Source organism: Ursus arctos, unplaced genomic scaffold, assembly GCF_023065955.2.
Source record: "Ursus arctos isolate Adak ecotype North America unplaced genomic scaffold, UrsArc2.0 scaffold_9, whole genome shotgun sequence".
Lineage (NCBI taxonomy): Eukaryota > Metazoa > Chordata > Mammalia > Carnivora > Ursidae > Ursus > Ursus arctos.
The window spans coordinates 64,111,917-64,128,483 of NW_026623111.1; the positions used below are offsets into that span (position 1 = coordinate 64,111,917).

At 41.8% G+C, this 16,567-nt stretch overlaps 1 protein-coding gene across 1 annotated transcript in view; it reads right to left on the reverse strand.

Moving 5' to 3' along the window:
- SCD5 (stearoyl-CoA desaturase 5) overlaps positions 1–16,567 on the reverse strand; it is a 139,167-nt gene that overhangs the window by 20,931 nt on the left and 101,669 nt on the right. Inside the window, exon 3 of the mRNA XM_026509866.4 lies at positions 14,855–15,060. Coding sequence (XP_026365651.1) covers positions 14,855–15,060 — 206 coding nt within the window. The remainder of the gene's footprint in view (positions 1–14,854; positions 15,061–16,567) is intronic.

Here is a 16,567-nt window from a genome sequence, read left to right on the forward strand (position 1 = left end):
ACCTGTTTTTTTTTTTCTTTTTAGAGAGAGAGCACGAGCAAGGATGGAAGAGGGCGAGAGGCAGAGGAAGAGGGAGAGTGGGAGGGAGAGAATCTTTTTTTTTTTTAAGATTTTATTTATTTGAGAGAGGGAAAGCGTGTGCAAGCGGGGTGGAGAGGCAGAGGGAGAAGCAGACTCTCCACTGAGCAGGGAGCCCTACGCAGGGCTCAATCCCAAGACCCTGGGATCATGACCTGAGCCGAAGGCAGATGCTTAACCCACTGAGCCACCCAGGTGCCCCGAGAGAGAGAGAGAGAGAATCTTAAGCAGACTCTGTGCTAAGCGTGGAGCCCGACTCAGGGCTCAGTCTCACGACCTTGAGATCATGACCTGAATCGAAATCAAGAGTCAGACGCTTAACTGACTGGGACACTCAGGCACCCCTCTTTTCTTTCTTTTTTTTTTTTTTAAAAGATTTTTTAAAATTTATTTACTTGACAGAGAGAGAGAGACAGCCAGCGAGAGAGGGAACACAAGCAGGGGGAGTGGGAGAGGAAGAAGCAGGCTCCTAGCGGAGGAGCCTGATGCGGGGCTCAATCCCAGGACTCTGGGATCACGCCCAGAGCAGAAGGCAGACGCTTAACGACTGAGCCACCTGGGCGCCCTGGCACCCCTCTTTTCTTTCCAATTAAATGATATGATTAATAAAAGCCAGGACTATCCCTTTCCGTCCTTTATATCTTCCTATCGCTTAATACAGAAATGCTTCTGCTTACAACTTTTCCATTTAAGGAAGTTCGCAGTACAAACAAAGCAGGGTGGAAAGGGGCATCAACTCTGCCCGCCACCAGCACAGTATTAGCAGCCACAAGCAATCATTGTGCCGCATTGTTCCTTAGTCAGGGGGATGTCAGCTGGATTTGTGCTCAGTTCTGAGCTCTCTTATGAACATCAGTAACATCATCAGTCTGAAAAGTGTAAAGGCAGTGAGTATATTTAAAATGCTGCAAAAAAGACACACGATTATGATGGAAACAAAAGTAGAAATAATTTTTCAAAACTCGAAGTGGTGAGCGAGTGCCTACTGTTGCAGGCTTCTCCTGGCAAGCTGAAAGAATCCTCAAGGCCAAAGACCAAATCACGATCAAAAAGGAAGGAAGGGGGATTGGTGAAATGAAAAAGGCAACTTTGGGGGGTTATGGCTGCATGTTAGCAGCAATGAACGGTATCCCTTGGCCTAAACTCTGTTAATCCTGCTGAAGTCCAGGAGTTATGGGTGCACTTAAGCCTAAGCCTGGTGAAGAGGTAGGTAAGGGTGGCTCCCCAGGGTCAAAGTTGCTGGGGTCAGGGCCCATCCAAATCAGCAAATCTCATCTGGTGGCCAATGAGTGTGCTGTAGCCACAGGAGGTCCACACTTGGGGGGAAAGGTTGAATAGAATGTAAGGAAGAGAAGAGTACTCCTGGTTTAAAGCTCTGAAGGGCCCACTTTATGTAGATGCATCTGGAAACTGGTAACTTAAACTTCTCTTAGTCACTTTGAACTTAGGAAAAAAATGGACACATGAGCAGGGTTTTAGAACTCAGGTCTTCATAAATGAGATAGCTTCCATATAGAGCTTTACGTGTGGTTAATTACACAAATATTTATTGCACATCTCCTCTGTGATGGACACTTTTACACACATGAACTAATTTATTCACTCAATAATTCTGTAAGATAGATATCACCACTATCACCATTTTATGGCTATGGAAATGAAATCTGGAGAATGCCAAAGTAGTCTCTTTGGATTCCAAGATGCTGTTTCACCTCTCCATACATAGCTGCCTCTTTGTATCAGCCAAATGAATAAATGAATAAATAACCCGATGCTAATATGGATTATAATTCTACCTACGCTTCACACAGTTAAAAAAAAAAAAGGCTTGATTTTTGGGGCGCCTGGGTAGCACAGTCGTTAATCGTCTGCCTTTGGCTCAGGGCATGATCCGGGTGTTTCGGGATCGAGTCCCACATCGGGCTTCTCCGCTGGGAGCCTGCTTCTTCCTCTCCCACTACCCTGCTGTGTTTCCTCTCTCGCTGGCTGTCTCTCTGTCACAGAAATAAATAAAATCTTAAAAAAAAAAGGCTTGATTTTTGAATGCACAACTATTACTTTATATAATGTCACCAATACATATGTAGTGTGTGTGTGTGTGTGTGTGTATGTGTGTGTGTATAATGCCACCAGTGTTACTTGATATAATACCACCAAGTCCACTGCTGTGGTTCTCTCTTCTGACCTTTAAAATATGTCCAGGGGCACAGAAGGGGCATGCAGCAAGCGGTTTCAGTGAGCACATAACAAAGTCAAACAGGACTCCCAGGAAGGGTTACTCTTCAATATGTATCTTCGATGCAATTTACAAAACATCTTGTAACACAGCCTCCTTGTTGAGGGCCCTTCCTTGTCTCTGGAAATCCTTTGTACTGATACAGAGTAGAGAAAACGGCTGAGAATCCGAAACACGGTTGTTTGGCAAGGGTGTAATTTCTCCAGGGCTCCCGTGCAAATTGTGGCTCTAACAAAACCTCATCTCTCTCAACCTAATTATTCCGTGACACATTCAGGATGATATAACATGGTGAAATGAAGACTGAGGAATTAGAATAAATTGTATCCAAGGAAAATCTCCCTCAGAGCTCTGACATGACAACCTGCACATGAATAATCTAAATACTCATTTTGGGTAATAGAACAGCCATCAACAAATTTGTTACTTAAGACAATATTTTCACTTCAGCTGTCAACTGACAAGGGGTCCCCATAATATATTGCCATTTGCATTTTGCATCAGTAACAAAGAAAATGTACTTGAATTTCACAAATATGTATGAATCATACTTTCAATTTTAAAAAGGGACTCAGCCTCATCAAAAATTTTCACAAAATAGCTGTCACAAGGATTTTAACGTCGTAAGTCATTTCATGGCAAGAACTACAAGTTGGACAGTAAGTAATGGATTTGTTTCCAGTTAACCAATTTATTCCATACTTTAAATATATGCATTTGTGCCTTCAGATGCCTGTCGTTTAAACAACTCCTCCCATATTACTCTCTTTCCAGCTTAGCAGTAGCTGGATTCTTTAGAAAGAGCCTTCCGTGAAGCAAACCAGCACTAAAATGACTATTACTACTTATCGAGTAGTATATTCCAGCTCAGAGCACCAGGGAGACTAGGAACAAGAAATATGTAAATGCTCCATGTATTAATTTGCTTGTCTAGACACCAGATTCATTTGTGGCTGTTCTACCTTCCTATTCCATGAGAGGTAGGAAAGTGGGCTTTGGCATCTCACTTTGTTAGATCTTTTTCTTCAACAAAAATGGAGGAAGGAGATGAAGAGTTGGTATCTTTGTCCTTGGCTAGTGGGGGTTTTGGAGTTGTGAGGAAAATAACTGTATGTCCCTTTTAAAACGCAAATGGCAAAAAAAAAAAAAAAACAAAAAAACAAAAAAAACCCCATATGAACACATATTTAGCCTCGCTAATAAGCAAAGATCTACAAATTCATTATGCTATGAGTATCACAAGTTGAGAAATTTGCATATTATTTGACTCAGCTATTCTCATTTTAGCCAAAGGAAAATATCATAGCTATGATCAAAAATTTATGTATACAGTTATTCATCTTGGCATTGTTTTAATGATAAAAAAAGGTGAAAATCCTTCATTATTCATCAGAAATAATGATCCATCCTCACAATGAAATATTAAGCAGGGACTAAAACTGGAAAGATTCCACAGGATTCCATTGGGCAAAAACTGCAGGTCCTATGAAATAGGATGTAGAGTTCTGCTTCCACTTGGGATGTAAAAAGTTACAAGAGAACATCGTTTCCATCAGGACAATGAGAAAAGATGGGCAATATACAAAATAATTACTTCTTTTGAGCCCGCCAGAGACATGAGGTCACAAGGCAACTAAGTGATTGAATTCCAAAGAGTGGTAGGCCATTCATGAACTGCTTCACTTGACAGACCATAAGGGAAAGATGTGGCCACAATATTAGTAGATGGGAAGAAATCAGCTAAAAATTTAATGAATCCTTAAAGGCCAAGTGTGGCTAGTACATCCGTTTGGAAGAGCTTAGAGCCTCAGACACAAGGGAGTTTGCACTCACCCTCCAGTTCTTTACTACAGACATGCACTGGGTGTTCACAAGAAAGTCAGAGGCAAAGGAGGAGATTGGAGAGAGCCCCCCTCCACCACATAGACATGCAGGTGGTGACCAGCTGCCACCAAAAGGCAAACACAAAGCCTTGACTTCTTCCCCAGAGACTTCTCTTGCAGAGCCAAAGTCTTAAGCCACTGGGGGAGGGCAGAAAACCTTCTGCCTCTAGGACCAGGCAAAAGTCCAATGCTTCTGTGAGAATAAGAGAAAAAAAACCTGCTCATCTCTGAGGAGGGAGTAGGAAACTCTCATCCCACCCACAGACATAGGCAGAGCCACTGTTACTGAGGGAGAGGTGGAAGCAAAACCCTTCTGTGCCCTGGTTTGTGCCCAGTATTCAGCACTGCTCCATAGCAGACATCTCCTACTGTTGGGGGAGAGGCAAGATGCTCCAGAAGCCTTAACCCCAAGGTTCAGGCACACAGGGCTTGCCTCAGACTGATACAGAGCCAGGACAACAAAGAAATCCCAAACCCCTACTACAAGACATGCATAGAGAAGCAAGTAATAGAAGTCCCCCCTACTTGGGATATGGGCCAGAGCATAGAGAGAGATGTCCTCTGTGGTATAGGTATACAGGGACAGCTGAAAGCTGAGTGTAAAGCATTAATACTTAGAAATCCTCTTTGGTACTCAAGGGTCTACTCCAAGCATATGATAACAACAGCTATCTACTGAAGTCTGTGGTACACTAAACCCAAATCTAATTTAACTCCTGATTGACTGACTCAACCTTCACCCTCTACCACCCTCCCCCCTGCCCCACTAATGTCCTGAAAGAAGAATAGGTGTGGCCATTGACAAGCACGAATTATATTTACCTTAGTTTTTCTGTTCTTCTAGACATGTCCTGCATATATTAAAAATTACAAAGCACATAAAAATGTAAGAAAAAAAAAAACATTGTCAAGAGATAAACCAATTAATAGAACCAGACTCAAAGATAATTCAGCTGTTGCAACTATCAGGGACTTTACTATAATTAACATGTTAAAGAGATCTAATGGAAAAGGTGGGCAATATGCATGAACAGATGAGAGATATCATCAGAGAGATAGAAGGTATAAACGTGTCAAATGCAAACGCTGTACTTAAAAAATAGCGTCAGAGATATAGAATTCCTTTGATGGGTTCATGGGCAGATAAAACATAAGGAAAGAATTAGTGAACTTGAAGATATGTTAATGAAATTATTCAAATGGAAATATAAGTTAAAAAGGAGTGATTTAAATAGAACAGCACCTCCAAGAGCTGTGGGAAAATATCAAATGGTATAACATAGGTGTCATTGAAGTTCCTGAAGAAGAGAGAAGGAAAACAAGGCCAAAAATAGTTTGAAGAGCCAATGACCAAGAATTTCCCAAAATTAATGAAAGACAACAAGTCTTGGTTCCAAGAAGCCCAAAGAATCTCGAGCAGGATAACTGCTTCCTCACAAAACAAACAAACAAAAACTAAACAAAACAAAAATCGCTAGACACATCCAGAGTCAAACTGCTGAAAAGCAAAGATAAAGAAGAAATCTTGAAGGTAGTGAGAAAAAAGAAACATTACATGCAGAGGAATAATAAGAAGAATCACAGAAGACTTCTCAGAGACTACATAGAGCCTAAGACAAGCGATTTACATCTTTTAAATCTGTAAGAAAAAGACTTGTCAATCCAGAATTTTATGTCCAGTAAAAATACCTTTCAATAATGAAGATAAAAAAAGACCTTCAGACAAACAAAAGCTGAGAATTTATTGTCAAAAGGCCTGTGATACAAGAACTGTTAAAGGCAGTTCTTCAGGCAGAAAGATGGTATCAAATGGAAATTAGTACATACACACATAGAAAACAAAGTGAAATAAAGAAGACAATATTAAATATAGTTCTTCTTATTTTAATCACTTTAATTTATTTTTTTTAAAGATTTTATTTATTTGAGAGAGACCATGAGTTGGGGGGGGGTGGAATAGCAGAGGGAGAGGACAAGCAGACTCCACTCTGAGTGTGGAGCCTGATGCAGGGATCAATCCCAGGACTCTGAAATCATGACCTGAGCCAAAATCAAGAGTTGGACGCTTAACCGACTGAGCCACCTAGGTGCCCCTGTTATTTTAATTAGTCTTAAATAGTATGCAGGGTATGAATAAAGTTTGGTAAAAAGAAAGCAGAGCACGATTCATTAAATATAGAAGGATATACAACCAAATTTTAACTTATTTTTTTTCTAAGTGGAAGGATTACAGATTATTTTATCCTTTATAAAGTTTATTTGCATTTGCTAAATTTTCTGCAATGAACTTTTATTACATTTTGTACTAAAAGTAGAATTTTATTTGTATGTTCTGTCTTACATATTTTTTAAAGATGATGTGTGGATCCCAAGAGCTGTGAGGTTAGAAAAATTTTATAAGGTAATTGTTGGAGGAAATAACTAGAAAATAAATTTTCTGTTACGAAAAGTTTTCTCCACTTTTCTGCCCTTCTGGGAAAAAAAGAGACAATGAAAAGGCAAAAAAGGGTTTCTTCTTTGATGGCATAAGCCACTGGTAATACATCTAACTTTTAAGAGCATAAATATTAAATAAAAACATTTTATAGGAATTATTGCTGCTCTCTCTACTGGATGAAGCCTTGGAACTGGAGCCACATGCATGACTGAAGGGCTCTTTATTCCAAGAAAATATTAGAAGATGAATCTCTATGTGGTCTAGAAAGACAGCCAGGAATTGATAATATCTCAGTATTATTGAAAATTTATACTTGTACCAAAATGTCTTTTATAAAATTTAATCTTGCTTTGACTTCTATATAATTATTTAATTTTTACTTTAAATTTAGCTAAGATTTATTAAATTTTACGTTAAAATTTAGCTAAGATTTCTCTCAGCTTTGGTAGTAAAGTAGTATTTTGCTAGAGAAAGAACAATTTAGTGCAAACATCTGCTATTCTTTTTTGATGGTTAATTGAGGCCACAGGGAGTCAGAATAGTTAGAATTCAAACCCAGAATCCAGATACCATCATCTACGTGATAGTTATTGAAAAGATCAGAGATAATGAGTGAAAAGACACAAAGTAAGTATATAATAGGCAGCTAACAAACAGCAGCTATTATTGGCTACTGAAGTGTATTGAAGCTATATGAAGAGGCCTTCACTGCCATCAACAATGAAGCTAAGATAACATTTACAAAGAGCAGTTCCAGAATCCATTGACACCTGTTAATTAATATGTCTGACATGCTAGTCAGTGAAGTATTGAGATTCTAGACATTTGAGAAACTGTCTCCTCATCTTGCCAGGGGAATTTCACATAGAAATGAAATGGTCAATGTGGGGAAAGAAAAAGGACTGTTAATGCTGTTGATACACTTTTATGCACCCAGAGGGGGGTGGTGAGAGGGAGGAAGAGAGAGAGAGAGTCAAACTGGCAAAGGCTTACAAAGTTCTCATAGGAAAAGTACCTCTTACAGAGGCAAACAAATAACATTTTGACTTGGAAATTTTTAAAAAGTCAAAACGAGCTATTGAGTTATATCCAACACTGGTTTCTCCCTTGCCCGAATTTTTAACCACTAAAATAGGGAAATGCTGGTGTCGATGCTGCAAACTCAATATTGAATCATCTCTTTCTTGTATTCCAGAGTACAAGTCAGCTCTCTGGTTATGGCAATCAGTCGCTTTAGAAAGGCCAAATGTTTAAGAAGAGTAAAGGGTGTTCTACCTCTTCCACTAGCTTTTAACAAAAGAAATCTAATTAAACATAGTTCACACTTCTTTTGCTAATTTCATCAGATCCTTGGAACTTAAAGATTCAGAATTTTAACTTCTGATAAGTAGAGCTGGATGCAGGGATCACTATTCAAAGAAAAATTTCATCCTCAAAACTTTTACAGCGCCAGGATAAGATGCAAAGATTTGATGTGAGGGCAGAATGGGAGAGAAGACTCCAGGGCTCAGGCTGTTAACCAAAGATAGACTGCCCCTCAGAAATGGAAGACAAGATTCAAGGAGAGGGAATATTTACATACACAGGGAACATATGGGAAAACTAAATCAGAGCAAGATGGTGACATGAGGACAAAAAAATCCTCATTCCCCCCGCCCCTGGAAAAGAAGAAAAAGTCTGCCTGAGCAGTTGGCTAAATGGCTTTTATTCTCTAATAAAACTGTGCAAAAGGAGGAACATCATAGCTTGGACAACACGGTGTGACTAATGAGGGAGTATATCCCCATGCAGAGAAGGGCACAAAGGAAGGAACAAAGCCCCCTGGCAGGTAAAGATACAATGACCGTGGGAACAGAAAGAGGCAAATAGACAAGAGGGAGTGAACCCAAACTGATTCATGGCACAGGGACTGAGTAAGAAGAGAGATGGAAAGGGGAGCAGAAAATGTCTGTCTGTGGAGAGAGAGGCCCAGTCAGGCAGAGAGCAGATGCATGGTGGGGCTCCCTCTCTCACATTCCCAAACCTAAATAGAGAGATCTCTAGAAAGAGGGAGCAAGCGTCCTCCAGAATCTGGTTCTCCTGTTGACTGTCCCATCCCCAGTACCCAGAACAATTCCTGGTATGTAGTGAGTGCTCAAAATACAGTCACTGGATGAAAAGTGACATATGCAGAAAAGGGAAGGAAGCGGAATCCGCTGAGAAATGCCACATGCGCCTGGCTTGCATTATTAAGGCGTGAGTTGGCAGGCAGTATATCAAAGAGCTGGGCTCTGCATGTAGCCTAAACAAGTGATGCCTACCCTGGGGCCAGTTTGGTTTTGCTGTTGCAGGACCATCAAGGACCCAAGTGAATCAGGCAAAGGTTAAACCAAGGGTAATTGATGAGCAAGGAAGTAGCAGAGGGTGGTTGTTCTTAAAAGGCACTGTCGCCTCGTCTGTCCCCAGATCTCACCCACAAGTCTAGATGTTTGAATATCTCATCAACCAGGGTCTCTCATTTGGGGATTATTTCCGTAGAGTTTTCCACAAAATACAACTAACCAACCAAGGCCTTGAATGTACTTAGCCACTCAAAGTTACTATTATCTAGACAAGAATTGTTCTATTAACTTAGCAACAAATAGGGTAGGTCTCCAAGGAAAATGGACTCAGAATAGAGAGGACTTCCTGGAAGCCCCACATGGAACCCTAATCAAACAGTGATGGATTTGTTCAGCAGAGGTGGGGTCACGTTAGTTGTAAATTCCCAGATGATTCATCCCACTCCCTAGGGGATCCCCTACATGGAAGATGAGGGGGCGAGATGGAGAAATGAGGATGAGTCAATTGTAGACCTGTCTGACTGCTCGCCCTGGCTATTTGATGTCACCAACACAGAAATACATGTGGGGTTTAGACATAGGATTGACATAAAGTCATAAAAAAGAGGGTATTGCTGAGACATATGATGTTCAACATTGAAGAAAAAAATAGACTAATGATAACAGACCAGGAGAAAAACAGAAGTGAAGTAGGCCTCAAATAGATTCTAGCCATTCAAGTGTCAATCTTATTGGAATGGCAAAATTTATACATTTTCATACCTTCCCAGGGCACTAAAACAGAAGTGTTTCACTCTTCTAGATCATCCCATCCATTTTCTTTCAGCTTATCTCATCACCATGGCAATGAGGCAAGGACCTTGTCTTCATATGTTTGGACTAGACTAGCATCCTTGTTAATTACTTCAAAAATGCACATGGCAGTGTCTGCATGCTATTTCTAAGGAAATTTCTTGTCTAATAAGGGAATCAATGGGATAAGCCAAGCATTAGGAGGAACAACCTCTGGATTTTATCCTCACTCTGCCATCTCAGAAAAATGAGGTGAGATTTCAGTTTCTGCTCACAAAATGGTGGCAGAAAGGCTACTCACTTGCTTTATAATGAAAACATCAGACTGAGTAACTTGTGATGGCCAGTCATTTTGTTTACGTAATTAACTATGAGAGAGACTGCTAATTGCTTACCCCATATCAATTCACACTTTCTTTCATAGGAACAAAACCGGGATTTTATGCAAGGGTGGAATGCATCAACCAAGAGACTACATTTTCCAGTTTCCCTTGAATGCAGACACAGTTAATGAGAAGTGTGTGGATAAGCCGTGTGTGTCTCCTGGGAAAGCTCTTTATAGGTGACTGACTCAAGTGAGCAGTGTTAGCCCCCACCCTCACCCCCAACTTCCTTTTGGTTGGAGCTCTAGTGATCACCTTGGACCTTAAAATGAAAGAATGAAAGTCATACGCTAAGGTTGATGGAGAAGAAGATAAAAGAATCCAGTGACCCTTGTGATGCTGTCATAACCTGGGCCTTCACAATACTTTTATATGTAAGGGAAAGAAACTTCTATTCTGCTTAAGCCAAAGGCAACTCTTAACTGACAGACCCACTGCCAACCTTATGAGTGGTCCCCTTCTAGGCTCACCCAAACATTTGCAGGACTCAGACCAAGAGCAGAGATGGAGGCCCCTACCCTGTGATCTGCCCATTTCTCTTTCCACCCCTAGGTCTGTCCTCTCTCTGTGCACAGCCACGCTCATGCTTCCAAGCTCATCGTCAGGCTAACAGTGCGTCTTGACCACTCTTCAGGAGGACAGAGCCCTGGAGAGGCTGGTGTAGGTTCTAGAAGTAGGCTCAGAGTCATCTGGGCAGGAATTCCAGGTTCCCAGGACCCCAAGGCATGGTCTACAAGTGAGAGAAGATTCCAGGTGGTATGTGCCTTTGCCCTGTGATCTCCTTACCCCATGGGGTAAAGCATAGCCCTTGTAGGATAGGACCTAGGGAAGGGCTCAGCCGCCAAAGTCTAAATATGATACTATTAGCTTCTCTCCCTCTTGCCTCCTACCACCTTCCTTTTTGTCATTCACAACTTGACAGTAGAGTAAAACTTGAAGTAGTCCAGTTAACTAACTTGTTATAACAGACTTGGTAAAATTATCTTTTAGAGGAAAAATCTAGAACTATAGCTTGAATTGTGTTGTTTTCCTGTTATCTTTAATGCCACTGTCTTCTCTCTTTTATTATACTGTATAGTGGAAATTTGATCAAGTCTGGATCTCTGGCAAGCCACACCCAGCATGGAGCCCAACATGGGGCCCGAACTCATGACCCAGAGATCAAGACCTGAGCTGAGATCAAGAGTCAGACACTTAACTGACTGAACCACCCAGGAACCCCTGGCAAGTTTTTCTTTGGTAAGTTGTCATGAGGAAGGCTAAGCCCAAGTTTATCAACCCGCTGCAATATTCATGCTGGATCAGCACTAACATTAGTGGATCAGCTGCAAACCTAGGGCACCGAAACTGGAACAGGGCCTGACGCCCTCAGAGAACCACACAGCAGCAGGTGGAGATTCCGGCTAGGAGAGGAGCTCTATAAGGTGTGCCACTGAAGTGACCAGGACTGGGTCCCTATTACTCTTAGAGTACCCCACTCAGCTGAGGGTGACAAGGACTGAGACCTCATGTGGCAGTGCTGCCAATGACAGGGTCCACCCCTACCTCAAATCACACCCCAAGGGCAAGGACTCAATCTTTAAGGAATCTGTGGCCTCCACATGGCCTGACTGGCAGGACCAGTAAAGCTGGTTTCATGAACATGAAAATACCCAAACTGTTGCACTATGTCTGTGTATTCGGGAAGCTCTCCCCTTTAGTGATTCCTGCAGTGATTTTAAGCCTTATTTTCGATTATGGATCTCTATGTTCTCTAGGCTGGGTAATTACCAAAGAACATGAGTACTCACCCACACTTCAGAGAACTGCTGTAACCCTTTCAAACAGCAAGGTATAATCAAAAGAACATGGAGCAAAGAATTTGAGATGTAGGTGGGCGCCACAGAGTAAATGTTTGTGTCCCCCCAAAATTCGTATGTTGAAACCTAATCCCCAATGCAATGGTATTAGGAGGTGGGGCCTTTGGGAGGTGATTAGGCTATGAAGGTGGAGGCCTCACAAATGGGATTAGTGCCCTTACAAAGGAGACCCCAGAGAGCTCCTTTCTCTTTTCTTCCCTGTTTAGGAACAGCAAGAAGATGGCTGTTTATGAACCAGGGAGAAAGCTCTCACCAGACACCAAATCTGTGGCACCTTGATCTTGGACTTCCCAGCCTCCAAAACTGTGAGAAATAAATGTTTGCTGTCTATGCTACCTAGTCTATGGTATTTTTGTGATAGTGCCCCGAAAGACCAAGACAGTGCTTCTATCTCCAACTTTCTATCTACATTTTGTTTATTCATTTTCCCATAGGAAAAATGGAAGACATGCTCTAAAGTTCAATGGCTCTACGTAGTTCTATGTAGTGACAGATATATTAAATACCCTTTCCCTCATCTTCATCTCCTTGTCATCTTTCAGGTCTTGGCTTAGAAGTCAGCTCCTTCCATAGGCCTTCCCTCACCGTCACCAGCCTGCATTGTGTCCCCATGGTGCCCTGTACTACACCATTATAGCACTACTCTCACTAGGGTATAATTGTTTATAAATTTATCTGTGGGTTCCCTGCTGGTCTGCAAATCGGGGGTGGGGGTGGCGGTACAGAAACCAATCTTTAAGGTTGTATCTTCAGCACCAATTCTTAGCAGGAGCTTAATAATATATAAGGAATGATGATGTGAGTGGATGGTTTATGATAGCTACAACCCCTTTTGGTCGCTGGGCTGGTGATGAACGATGTTCTCAGGTAACTATTCAGGGAACATGCTGAAATTGTCTTTGTTCTTCTGCCTGCATTTAGAAATAGTCTTCAGACATGTGTACCACCAGTATACACCTAATGAATCAGATTTTTTTTTTTAAGGAAGAAGATGAAAAAAAAGTCTTCTACTTTTATGATGAGAGAAACCCAGACTATTATACTCAGCTCAGTTCTCATTAATAAAATAGAAGATCTTTTGCCTTCTCATCTGAGCTCTTCAAATTAATCTAAGGCCTGATTGTCCCAAAGCATTACTAATTATATAGCAACATCATTTATCTCACAGAATTGGAAATGACATACATATTCAGTTGCAGAGAGATGGTTAAATAGAGTGTGACGCTAACTAGTGAACTCACACAGCCTTCAACAATGGTGCCTCCAAGATAATCTGAAGTTAAAAGACAAGACATAAAATTACATATGCAGTATGACTGTCATCATGCAAAATGTATCAAATATATGGATAAAACGTGGAAAGATATGTTACAGATTACAAATAATGGCTGTGTTTTTGTGTCAGGACTATGAATTAGTTTCACCCTACTTTTCTGAATTTTGCAGATTTTCTTTAATGACTTAATATTTTATGCTCATGGTGAAAAATCAAAATGAACAAATCATTTAATTGTTAATCGAAAACACCTTGTTATTTTCTGCTATAAAACTACTGGTGTGTCCACCTGAAAGAGCTGTGTTGAGACCCTCAAGGACCCTCGGGAGAAACCAACAGAAGCAGGGGATGGAAACATACTGAATCCTCTGGCCTGTGTTATAATAATAATAATCGCTGATCTAAGCTCTTAACTATGTGCCAAGCATTTCCCACACATTTTCCTTCATTATGTCCTCATAAGAACTGTAGGAGACAGTGATCAAGAGTGGTCAGATCTTTTTCTAGCACAAGGAGGAGTCACAGAGTTTGATCCTAGGCGGTCTGTCTCCACGTCCGCCATTTTGTCACTATGCGCTGCTGCCCACTCCAATGTAAGGAGAGAGGTCGAGGGGAACGTGAGCACAATTCTAAGCCATACTTTCTTTCATGAAAGAATCATTTGTGTCACACAAAGGTGCAACCTCCATTTCTATATTCAGGAGTTTCTATTCAGATAAGTCCTCAAATGACTCCTGCTTGTCAGTGGAGATGGTCTCTGGTAACCACTTTTTTACCATATTATCTCGAGGCTCTAACCAGAGTGCATTCCATAAATTATCTCTCTTTGCACATAAATCCATTACTTTGGAGCAAAAAGCCCATTTATAAATGTTCTCGTAGTGGCCCACTTTGCAGATCCAGACCAACATGGATACAGTCTATGCCAGGTTCCTGGTGAAAAGGTGAAAAACAGCCAGTTTCTATTTGCCAGCACAATTACAGGCAATTTTCTCCATGTGCCTACTGAAAGCAGATCTACCCTGCAAATGCTGACTGACTGACTATGCTCAGTTGACACCGTTAGTGAGCACAAGCATTTTGGGGCTCTCTGTTAACATTTACATGGTCACATTTTCTCTGCACAGAAACCTACTGGTGTAACCTTTCAGGAGGCAGGGGAAGGGAGCCGTCACTGCAAGAGAATTCCAGAACAGAGCAGGATACCTGGAAAGAGTCCAAAGCTGTCAGAGTCAAGTTTCGCTAAAATAAAGCAAGTCCTCCCTGCCCTCCCCGCCACCACAGGGAAACATGGGTGGGGGATGGGGAACTACAGAAACAGATACCATGAATTCAGTCATGCGGATTATTCTGAGGGAAATGACAATAGGCTTAAAGGAAATCCATTTCAATTTAAAATTACAATTCAACACAAATGTGTAAACAGGGAGGACTTAATGAGCAAAAGGAAATGAATAAACAGAGGTAAATCCTAACACGAAGGGTAAGTGTTATGAGGAGAACTACTTGGCGGTATTATTGCACCCCATTGCGCTCAGTCTCTCGATCCTGTCCTGCAAGGGACAACTCTGCGGTGTCTCTTCACTTACTTTCTCTGGAATCGGACCACAGGATCAGCCAGCAGGTCAGTGAAGTCAAGCTTGCTCCCCTTCTCGATGACATCTCTATGTTTGCGAACAAACAGCCACCCGATATGGGAGAAGAAGAAACCCCGGCGGGCATTGTGAGGGTCAGCATCGGTCTCTGAGTACTTGTGGTGGACTCGGTGGTCCCTGGCCCACTCAAAGATGTCATTCTGCAGAGAGAACACAGATCCCGAGTGAAGAGACAAAGCACCCTTCTTGAAAGCTTCTCAGGCTCCCCCTGGACCACACCCCTCACCATCCTCACCACTGACTTCCGCTTTGCTCCCACAATCAACCCACAATGTCTTCATCTCAAGTTCGATCCCTGGGGTTGGTCTGGGGTGGTTTCCATGAAAACAAGAGGAAATCCTTCCTTAGAAGGAATCTTAGCTTGTGTTTGGGATGTGCCCGCTGCGGGAGGTTCGGGCGTATTGAATGAACGAGAGGGGGAACCTGAAAGTTCTGGTGGAGGCTACGGAAGTCTCCTGGGAGATCATTCATGTCAAGAAAAGAAGGATCCAGTCTCAAGATGAAGTCTTGGTTGTCAGAGGAGAGGGGCAACCTTGAGTATGAAAGAAGAATATGAAAGAAGAGTATGGTGCTTGGCCTGAATCTCTCTGGCCTCTCTCTCATTCTTCAGTGGCCTTCATGTCCCACTTACAGAGAGCAGGAAGCCAGTTAAGTAAAAACCCAAAGAGTTACTTCACCAAATCTCTGCAAAATATCAAGACACAAATAACACTGTTTGAGGACTGCTCTAACAGTGTGTCACAGGGAGGGAGGGGAGGTCACTTTGGCTCCCTGAGGAATCCAATGTACTTGGCCTGGCCCTAGAAGCAGAAATGCCTCACAGACAGGCGGTGCTTACTGGAATCCCAAGAGAGACTCTGGTGCCCGAGGAAGGAGAAGCATTGTCTAGCAGATTCTGCCAAACCCACAAACGTAGTGGGGCTCAGGTACACAGGGAGGATGCATCCTATTGACCCTTTCATGTTCGGAGACAAAGGGAGGGTGTCAAGGAACTGGAGGTCCTGGATGAGCTATATCAAGGACAAGAACCTATGGCATTTAGGCCGATAGTATTACTGAAACCTTATCTACAGTCATGGGCCAGTGAGATCTCTAGACTTTCAGTTTAGACTCAGTTTTGTTTTTCTCTGATAATGCTTTCAAAACCTTGAACAGGCAAACTACACTGGGAAGTAGTGCTTTTGATAGGAGAAGTCGTCTGAAAATAGAAATAAATTTATATAGTGCATAAGCCCTTTTTTAAAAAAAGGTCATAATGTTTTATACTATACTCTTTAGGCCTTGGTCATGTTTTCACTAGCAATCTGCCAGTTCCCAGATATTGGCTTCATCCTGCTGATGAGAAGAGAGGGAATAGTTTTATTCTCAAGATTCTAACCATTTCTTTAATCAAAAGGGAGTTCATTGAGTCTTTGGTTTCTCGGGCTCATCCAATGCACCCGGAAGCCTTGTTTCTCCAAGAGCGCCTCTGAAAACTTCTCAATTTGCTTCACCCTTGATATAATAGGACAGAGAGAGGGGAGGTAGACAAACCTTCAGAGTTATGTGCTCAGCTTTGAATACAAAAAGAGAAAAGAGGTTCTTAGGAGTCTGTGCAAGGCAAAAATTATAGCCTGGCTTACTGAGATAAGAAAGAGGTCTTTAGAT